A 10421-nucleotide genomic window follows, 5' to 3' on the forward strand; every position below is an offset into this window, starting at 1 on the left:
GCGTGTGTGTGGCTGCACATCTGAGTGTGTGCACACGTGTGTGTGCATGTGGAGGCCAGAGGACAACCTTGGCTGTCATTCCTCAGGAGCTGTCTGCTTTGTTTTTTTGACACGGGGTCCCTCATTGGTCTTAAATTAGGCTGGCTTGCCAGAAAGCTGCAGGATCTGCCTGCCTCTGCCTCCCCAGCTGGTGTTGCAAACACTCCACCATGCCTGGCTTTTCTGTGGGGATTAAATTCAGATCCTCATGGCCGCATGTCAAGCGCCAATGAAGCTTCCTCCCTGGCTTTTAAAATAGTTTTAAGAATCATTATGCTAGCTGCCTACGAGTGTTATAACGGTGTTTAAAACAACAGAGGTTGATAACCTCACTGTTCTAAGGCTGGGCCTCAGCAATGAGGTGCAGACATGGCCACTCCCGGGAAACACTGTGGAAGGAAGGCTCTTCTCAAACCTCTCTCTCGAACTGCTGGAGGGCCCTTGGCTGCAACAGCCAACCCCAGCTTCCACATGGCGTTTCCCACATGCATGTACCTCTGAGTCAAATTTCTCTCCCTTTTCACAGATACCAGTCTTACTCGTTTAGGAGGTACTGCTAGTCCATTGTGATCTCAGCTTAACCAGTAATCTCTGCAAACAGTCCCTTTCTAGAAGCATAGGTGACACCTGAGGTCCGGGAGTCAGAACTGGGACATGGTAGATGAGGAGAGGGTCACAAGGCAAGCTGTCGCCCAGATGCCTTCTGTGAAACACAGCATGACCGGAAATACCTGAAGGAGCTGCAGGGAGGAGATGTGCTCACCCTTAAGGCGTCTGCGGCTTTTCAGAGGCTCCTGTTGCCAGCAGGAGCTCCCAAGGATTCTCACACCCGCTTATCTACCAGAGAGACAGTGTGGTGTGGGAGGAGGTGCCTGAGGCTGGAGCCAGGCTGGAGCCTTACTCTATCTCAGGTTGACCCAAAGCTGCAAAGTTTTCTTTTAAGTTGTCACAGAAAACGACAGTAGAGACTGTGGGGAATGTGTCAGTTCATTCAGGCACACATGCCTTTGTTCACTTCTCCATCTGCCGTGAGAAAACACTGACAAAAAGTGACTCCCGAGGGAAGGGTTTATTTAGCTACAAGTCCTGATTACAGTCCCTCATTAGGGGAAGTCGGAGTAGGAACCTGAGGCAGGAACCGGAGGAGGAACTGATGCAGAGGCCATGAACTTGGAGAGCTACTCACTGGCTTGCTCAGCCTGCTTTCTTACAGCACCCTGGCCCATCTGCCCAGGGGCGGCACAGCCCACAGTAGACTGGGCTCAATACATTGATATTTAATCAAGAAAATATCCACACAGACTTGCCTACAGGTCCATCTGATGGTGGAATTTCCTGTTGAGTTTCCCTCTTCCTAGATGACCTGAGCTTGTATCAAGTTGACAAAAATAAATAAATAAATAAATAATAATAATAACCAATACAGCACTCTTCCTAAAGATGCATTTCCTGAGAGGGGCGGAGGAGACTGAAGGGTACGGACGAGGTGCTGACAGGCCCTGTACCCCATGTTGCCCCATTATTTCTGAGTTTCCGTACTGGAGATGTCATGAGGGCTCCTTCAGCGGTGCAGATGCAGGTGGGGGGGGCGGACACGGGACAGGGACGACACACGACAGGACGGGACAGGACAGGGAACCTTCAAACTACTGGGGAAAGACTTCTAGTTTGTGGGCAGCCAATCCCAAAGCTGTTCCGAGTGTAGCCAGAGAATCCGCTGGGTTCAGAATGAATGTGGGCGCACGCGATTGTGCCAATGCCAGCTGAAACTCTCTTCCTGCCCCAGGGAGAAGATCAGAGAGTGGGCGTCCTTCATGTCGGCGTATTGCCAGGGTGCAGAAGGGGCTCATCAGAACTCACAGGTAACTATGCTGCTAAGGACGCTCCAGGGCACCTGAACTCAGCCCTCTTTCCTTAGAAACAGTAGTGGCCCTTTCTTCTCCTTAGTAACTGGTGTCAATACAAGGAATAAATAAGCGAGGAAACATATGCCCTTGTTATTTTCACAATTAACAAAAGGAAAAATACTTTTGTGTTTTGTAATTATATTGTCATTGTTGCAGTAGGGGGAGTGAACGTTAATGGTGGCAATTTTTCCTAGTAGTTTGAAGTATACTATTTTTCCACCATTGTGATTCTAGGTACATACCAGCTCCCCTTTGAATGACTAAGTCTAGGGAGGCGTCTATCAAACATTGTTTTCACCTGCCTTGCATTTTAATGTAATGTCTCTTGTGTCAGGTAAGCAGCTGAAGGTTTTTCACTGACTTCAGAAGGGGCTTTGTGAATTTCCCCCGTCCTTTCTCAGGACTGTCACAGAGGGAACTGGGGTGTAGGCACATTTATGGATGTATTTTCCAGGTTGTCCCATGCTTGTAGCAAATGCCAAAGAGAAGGAGAGATCAAGCCGTGTCTCCTGCAGATTCAGTGATGAGAGCAGAAGCAGCAGGGTGTGAGGAGAGGCGCGGTGGAGAAGACCCTGGGGAGCACTCAGGGTGCCTGTTAAGGCCAGGCTGGGTGTCTTTGGGGACTTAGGAGCTGGAGAAAGCTGCACTGGCAAGATCAGCCCTCGTCTTAGAGATGTGACACTGGCCAATGAGCAGCCCAGTCAAAGCCTTGGGGAGCCCCTGGAGCCCAGGGAGCCCAGGTGGCATTGGGGGAGGGGGCTGACAGCGACAGGGGAGCAATCGCGCTCTAACTACAAAACGGCTTTTTTCCAAGCAGGAGCCGCCTTCCCTGGGCAACAGAAGGCCAGTTTCCGACCCCAGTCCTTTCTTGGGCCTCTGCAGTGCACTGGAGATTATCAGCCTGCCATTACCAAGGGCCAGTCTTCCAGACGTGGTAATCAAAACCTCCTGCTACTACATCAGGGCCCTGCAGCAGGGAGTCGGCCATTGCTGAATAGCGCCGCTGGCTAGCAGTGGGCACTGACCTTGCCCGTCTTTCTCATCATGCCTGGGGCTGAGGAGGCAGCTCCGTCAGAGCAGCGTTTGCCCTGTAGGCACAAGGCCGGCTTTGACACCCTGGGACTCATGTGGTGGTACACATTATAACCCCAGGGCTGAGGAGGCAGAGACAGGTGTGTCCTTGGGCTTCACTGGCCAGTGTCAGCCTCGCCTACTTGGTAAGTTCCAGTCTGGTGGGGCAAAAAAACAAACAAGGTGGATGCTGCTGAGGTTCACTGTAGCTGGAGTTTTCTCCAGCCCTGCCTGGCCCATGGTCAAGACAAATCTCTCTCACCCGTCAGTCCTGCAGCCACTCAGACCCAAATAAACACACACGGGCTAATATTATTTAAAACTGCTCTGCCATTAGCTCAGGCCTACCACTGACTAGCTCCTACACTTAAACTCAGCCCATTTCTGTTAATCTATATGTTGCCACATGTTCCATGGCTTTACCTGTGTGCCTGTTACATGCTGCTCCCTGGATGGCAGGCAGGGGTCTACTGACTCAGCCTTCCACTTCCCAGAATTCTCTTCTCTGCTTGTCCCACCTATACTTCCTGCCTGGCTACTGGCCAATCAGCATTCTATTTATACAGAGTGATATCCACAGCAGTTCACATCTGAGGTTGTTCTCTCTCTCTCTCTCTCTCTCTCTCTCTCTCTCTCTCTCTCTCTCTCACACACACACACACACACACACACACACACACACACATGCACAGAATGATTCCTCATCTTAATATTTATGCATATTTACTCATTTCCTATTTATTCTACAGGTAGGCTTTACCACTTGCCTAGCTGACTAAAGATTTTCATTCAGTCTGGATGCTCTTGACAGACTCGGATTCCTTCCCTAAACTTAGCCAGCAACCTCCCCTCCTTCCACACACGGGCACAAAGGTCCCCGAGGACCCCGTGATTTCCTGTTGTGCTGTCCATGCCCTCAGGCGAGGTGGGGTTTCTTCCTGCTTCCCTTCACTCATCCCATCAGTCTGGCTTCTCAGTCTGTGTGTCCATCCTCTTCGTTCCTCATGCAATCTGTCTGAGGAAGGAAAACAGCATGCCTGCCCCTGGAAGGCCACAGAACTACCACCGCCCCCCCACCTTCCTGGACTCACTGTTTGTAGATTCGGCTTTTATCAACAAACGAGCTGGGTCGTTTGTTCCTGCACATCTATTACTTCATCCCTTAGAGACACCACCACTGGCATCCTTCCCTCTGTGGGTACCACACACACGCAATGAGGCGGGGCTTCCCACTTTATCTGGCTGGTAGCTCTCCAACATTGTAAAAGCTTTTTCAGCATATCAGCACCACCAGGACCAACACCTCGTCTCAGCCATTCAGTGAGCAAAACCAGTGATCTGAGACAAGGACAGGCAGGCTGACCTTGAACAAGGCTTCCATCCATGGTGAATCCCTTTCCCCAAGAGGAGCCTTTGCCTTTTCCCATTATTTATTGAGATCAAGTAATATTTTTTTCAACCCTCTCAAGTTAAAGACAACATGTGTCTTGCTGGGTTTTGTTTTGATGTTGCTGGTACATGGGGAACCCGTCACTCCCGACTCTGCATACTCGGGCTCCATCCTCCATCCTCAGCAACTACAACAGAATCCCATAGTACACTGTGAGTTTCTAAACGACAACGATTGGTTTCCACAGCTCTGAAAGTTGTGAAGCTCAGTGTCAAGGATTCTCATCTGGTGGGGGCCTCTTGCTGCTCATCAAGTGACAGCAGGGAGGCAGGCAAGGCCGAGGGCGATGGGGTGAACTCAGCCTTCCTCTCACACGCGACATTCGGGGATACAGGAAGTTCTGCCCACTGCTGTAAAAATGGCATTTAAATTTCAATACGTGTTTTGGAGAGGGACAGTCATACCATGGCAGTGAGCTTTGAGCTAGAAAAATGGACATGACTTAAGTATATATAGATGCTGTGGGCTTCTCGGTGGGGTCATATCCTGACAGACTCAGTATAAATGGAAAGCAGCATGAGTTGAAAGTGCATGTAATGCACCCGCCTTTCTGAACATAACAGCTTAGCAACATAGCACATGTGTAGGGCCTGCTGTCTCCCCCATGATTGCAGGGCTGTCCTGGAGCTCCAGCTCACTGCTGCCACCAGACTTAAAAGAAAGTTAGCATACCCTTATTGGTCGCCCACACAAAGGCTAAAGTTCAAAATCTGCAATGCAGTTTCCATTGACTATGTCTTGCTTTTGCACACCCCCATGAGAGAAAAAAAAAAAACCTGGAAGTTGAACCATCACTAGTCATGGTGTGCTCTCTCTTGAGAGAGAAAGAGAGAGAGAGAGAGAGAGAGAGAGAGAGAGAGAGAGAGAGAGAGAGAGAGAGAGAGAGAGAGAGAGAGAGAGAGCTACCTTCATGGAATTCCTAGGAAACATTCAGGGTCTTATGGACGCCCCTGCCATCCAGCACTGTTCTTGGAGTGATTAAATTGCACTCATAACAGTTCTTACGCTATGCAGAGCAGCTACATTAGTATCTGGTGTCAGCTGGGGAGGGAAGGCAATAATTAATTGCTTGCATCTACATCACCTTGAAGCCTATAATTCATACTGTCGTGTAGCCAACACTACCTAATTGCACTGCTGTGGAAACAGACGAGGCAAAACACAAAAGAGGAATCCTGAGCCAGAAGGAGGAGGTTCAGTGACTCCAGACTAATTACCTCCCCAGAAGCTGCTGAGAGATGACTGGGAAGAGATGGGGTGGGGACATCATGACAAAGCTCCGTGCCTAACCACACCACCCACAGTAGAAAACTTCTTGTTCTGAGTTGTAACTCTCCACAGTAGAGAAAAATTTCAAATATTAACTATGCTTATGCATTCACACCTTTAGAGGTGACCCAAACAGAAGAGGCAAGTTCAGTTTGTGTGGGCTTCTGCATGTCATACTGAAACAGCCTCCGATCTTGTCAACCCAACTAACGTGTTGTAGTTTTTCTAGAAAGTGTTAGTTTAATTCTATTGGAAGGAAGGAACTCATTAATTCCTTCTGTGTCTTCCTTTTTCAGCATTTAATACAAAAAAACCTTCAAGGATTCAGGCAAGCTCATCCTCATCATGAACACAATTTCTACTCAGAACCCACTCAAGATATGGAAGAAGAGAATTACTATCTTACTCCTCGAAACATCCTTTCAGAAGTAAGTCCCACCCACCCCCCATCATTCCTTCTACATGTCTGCCAAGCCTCGGCCACACACTGCTGCTGGGACAATTGGCTGAGATCAGGAGGGCACAAAGGTAAGGCTGGCAGAGACATGGGGCTTTCTCATGGTCTGGCACTTGAATAGGAGCCAACCATAGCACAAGACATAAGCTTATACGATACCTGGGTTGTACCAGTGGTGGGAGGAAGGAACTGGTTTTCAGACTGAAGACCAGAGAAAGTCCTACAGAGGAGAAGACATTTGAGCACTTGGTGAATAACATTTAGATTTTAGTAGTCTTTCTCTTTTCTGCACCGAAAGAAAAAGAGTGAAAGTCATTGGGTAATCAGCTGTGGGTGTATATGGAGCAGCCTATTGATAACTGGAAGCCTTTCTGAGTTCTAGACACTGCACTATGCTCAGCATGGTGGCTACAATGATGAGCTTCGTAGTCCTCTGTATTTCAGAGCCCACAGTCTCAGTTACCAGAGATAATGCTACACAAAGAGGCAGAGTGGTCCAGGATCACCAGATACAGGGCAGATTTTTCTCTTTCCACTTGAGTCAAAGCAGGCTTCAGGTCTGGGGAATCGCTCAGGTAGGCCACAGTGCAGAGTATGTGAATGGTAGAGTAGAAATTTAACAGAAAAAAGAGCCAACCCATGACGGGCACTGAATTCCAAGTTGAGTTCATTCTGTGAGCAGCATAGGCTTCTAAGTCAGGAAGAGGCGAAACATGACTTTTAGGCACGTTGACCAAGACATTACCTCTGTGGTAGACATGGACATAGAATGTGGACTGGAGTGACAGGAGGAGAGAATGATGGGGGCATAGTATCATCACCCCCAAAATTGGGGGTTTCTACTAGATGGTGACAATACAACTTAAAGACGCAGGCTGCAGTCAAGCTGGTTATGGAAGTACTAAATTACAAGTGGTTGAAACAAGCTGTACCTCTCAGCAAAGCTCTCAGAGCCCTTGGTATGTAGTCCTGCACTGTACATAACCAAGTAGATAACACAAGGCATTGCCCATGGTTTCTTAAGCATAGAACATTTTCTTTCACCAAGAATAATTACACACTAGTGTTCTCTGAGACAACCATCCAATGTAGAAAGGATAGGCTGTAGACATTCTGTGGAATATGGTATCTGGGGACAACCAATCAATCAGGTGTGTAGAAAGGATGGGCTGTAGACACTCTGTGGAATATGGCATCTGGGGACAACCAATCAATCAGGTGTGTAGAAAGGATGGGCTGTAGACACTCTTTGGAATATGGCGTCTGGGGAAGGAGATGAAACTGTACAAAAGTTGTCAGGAGGGCTGAGGTGATTCAGGAATGTGGGGTAACAACAGGACTTCACTGGGCAAGAGAAGGGCATCACCAGCAAAGAAGACCGCATGAACGTGAGGTCTGGAAGAGAGCCTTTGGTGAGGAGACAGCTGTGCAGGAGGCTGGCTTGGCTGGAAGGCAGTGCTCCAATTAGAAGCCAATGGCCAACTAGAGAGGAAGTGTCTGTCAGTGGTTGCTTACAACCACTGTGTCTAGTCTTTGGCCCAATCAGCTTCCATGATTCAGAGTCAACCACCTGGGGAGAAGCCTCATGGCATTAAACGGCTAGGAATGAAGCAGAAAGGAAAACCCAAAGCTTCCTGATAGAATACGTGTGTCTGGAATGGGACACAAAGGCTCCCAGGAAGGGAAAACGAGCTTTGAAATCTACCAGAAACTGTGGTTAAGGCCGTTTGATATTCTCTGAAGAACTGCTGTCCTTTCAATGGAAGATGTGTTATTCCAGATACAGAGCAGTGTGAGGTGAGGAGGGGCCTGGCCAGCGGCAGACCTGTATCCTTACGTCTGTGCTTCTTGCCTTTAGCTAAAAAGCATTGCTGATCCCGACGATTCTGTTGACTCTACTGACTCCAATAGTCCAGACCAAGGCTCCAAGAAATCTGAGAGCAATTACATGTCAATGAGATCCTGGTGAGTGCAACTGCCCTCTAAATACTGCTTTTCGCTAACTATTTGTAATGGAAAAATTACCACCAATTCACTGTGCCAACTTGTGTGTGAGGGCATACATACATACACATATATATACACATATATATGAATGATGTAATATATATGTGTGTGTGTGTGTGTGTGTGTGTGTGTGTGTGTGTGTGTGGTGTTGACATGAGCCATACAGCACATGTAGAGGTCAGAGGACAACGTTGGGTGTTGGTCTTCGTCTTCTGCTTTGTTTGAATCAGAGTTTCCTGGTGTTTACCACTGCACATGCCACGCAAGCTGGCCCGTGAGCTTCCTAGGATTTCCCACATCCCATCTTGCCACAGAAGCACTGGGTTGCAGAGGTATGCTACCGCGTCCGGCTGTATGTGGCTCTGGAGATCCAAACTGAGGTCCCACTGCTTACCCGGCAAACACTTCGCCCCCCGAGCCGTCTCTCTGGCCCCCAATTCATTTTTGCCAAATTGCTACAAAAACATCACCAAAACTCCATTCTACACATTGATTGATTCAGGCTGGATGTCCTTTATCTGAAATGCTTAGGATTATAAGTGTTTCTGGTTTCAGAATTTTTTTTTTTTAGTTTTTGCAATATCTGCATATCCATAATGAGATCTTATGGAGAACAGAACTCATCTAAACATGAAATACATGCATGATTCATATTTTCATACATATCTTATATATATAACCTGATCATAATCTTATGTAAAAATGTTTGAAATTTACTTTGTTTATGAAAGAAAGCTTGATGGTGTGGACCTGTCCACTCGCAGCATCATATTATCCCTCAGAATTTAGATTTCAGGTGCTCAGGTGAAGGGGCTCAACCTGTGACTTAAGAGAAGGAAATGTGGCGATGGTTTCTTCACCCACAGAGAGCCACGTGTGACATTTGGGACATTTCTGTCTTCAGAAGTCTTCTGGTTTTTTGTTTTTATGTGTCTCACACTCTCACCCTGTTTCCTCTCAACCCTGTAAAGGGTTATTTCAATTCCAAGTCCATTTTTAGAAAGAAAGCTTGTTCAGTTTGGCTCTGCCTCTGGCGGGGTTCTGGTTGGATACACTTCAGTGTAGCAGGAATCTTAAAAGTTCTTATTAATAAAATCAAACCTGGACCAGGTATTGGGGTGAATGCTGGAAGATCAGAGAAACAGAACAAGCCACAAGTACCTCACCTTGCCAGTTCCTCAGCTGATCCTGTTTCCTCAGACTGGAAGCCTCTGAGTCCTCATCCAGAATGAATCTCAGCTGAACTGTTGCTCAAAAGCCTAAAAGCTTAACCAGTCTCTAGTTCCTGGTCCTCACGCCTTAAATACCTTTCTGCTTTCTGCCATCACTTCACGAGATTAAAGGCTCTTGTTACCATGCCTGGCTGTGCCAGTGTGGCTTTGAACTCACAGAGATCCAGACGGATCTCTGCCTCTGGAATGTTAGGATTAAAGGTGTGTGCTACCACTGCCTAACCTCTATGTTTAATATTGTGGCCGTTCTGTTCTCTGACCCCCAGATAAGTTTATTGAGGTAAACAGTATATCAACCACACTTCAGGACTTTGTTCATCTTCTTATGGCTGTTAGATGCTCATATTTGACAGGCAGAGTGGAAAGCTGTTACTATGTGTGCTTAAATAGACCTTTGTTTAACGTCTTCTACTCCAGTTTCTTCAAAGAATCAACCTCTGCATCTGCTGGTTGCCACGCTGAACCCCAGAGTTCTCTGGAGACTCCAGAGCAGGGGCCTCCCCGGCAAGAACATGGCACTGGAAGTGATCTGTGCCTTTCACCTGCTGATCCAGAAGCACAAGCCACAGCCGACAGAAAGGGGTCCGCCTCACTAACTGTTGTGAAATTGTCTATATTACTCAAGTAAAGCTCTGATTCCTAAAACCTTGTGGGCCCTAAGAGCAAGACAGATGCCTTGAATGTGCTTAATATTTAAATTTCAAAGTAGTTCTTCAAAATCTCCAAATCAGTCTCGGATCTGACAGGCTTCTCTCTGTCATTGATGCTGTGACCTGGGCAGTAAATGATAGAGTTGGAGGAAGAGTGGTCCCCCAGGGATGGGGGTGGCTTTTCCAACTGTTTTAACACTTTTTCCTTGGCCAGCCTTGCGGGCCATAAAACCTGGACCACGCTGACCCAGCATCATGTGGGTAGGGAAGCCTCCTGAGGTACTGAGCAGATGAGAAGAGGAAAGTAGGCCCTGGGTGATGGCACTTGACAAGATAGTT

General features: G+C 47.6%; 2 protein-coding genes across 8 annotated transcripts in view; one reads left to right on the plus strand and one right to left on the minus strand.

The window, feature by feature from the left end:
* Positions 1 to 10421, minus strand: part of Nrap (nebulin related anchoring protein) — a 358082-nt gene that overhangs the window by 165500 nt on the left and 182161 nt on the right. The gene's annotated exons all lie outside the window — the stretch shown is intronic.
* Positions 1 to 10421, plus strand: part of Plekhs1 (pleckstrin homology domain containing S1) — a 36741-nt gene that overhangs the window by 16932 nt on the left and 9388 nt on the right. For 3 of the 7 annotated variants that reach the window (XM_076563340.1, XM_076563344.1, XM_076563345.1), the window contains 5 exons: positions 1826 to 1901; positions 2761 to 2880; positions 6033 to 6164; positions 8052 to 8158; positions 9850 to 10056. In XM_076563340.1, coding sequence (XP_076419455.1) covers positions 1826 to 1901; positions 2761 to 2880; positions 6033 to 6164; positions 8052 to 8158; positions 9850 to 10056 — 642 coding nt within the window. The remainder of the gene's footprint in view (positions 1 to 1825; positions 1902 to 2760; positions 2881 to 6032; positions 6165 to 8051; positions 8159 to 9849; positions 10057 to 10421) is intronic. The other 4 variants (XM_076563341.1, XM_015997148.3, XM_076563342.1 and 1 more) reach the window with 3 other exon arrangements.

Source organism: Peromyscus maniculatus, chromosome 1 (assembly GCF_049852395.1).
Source record: "Peromyscus maniculatus bairdii isolate BWxNUB_F1_BW_parent chromosome 1, HU_Pman_BW_mat_3.1, whole genome shotgun sequence".
Classification (NCBI taxonomy): Eukaryota; Metazoa; Chordata; class Mammalia; order Rodentia; family Cricetidae; genus Peromyscus; species Peromyscus maniculatus.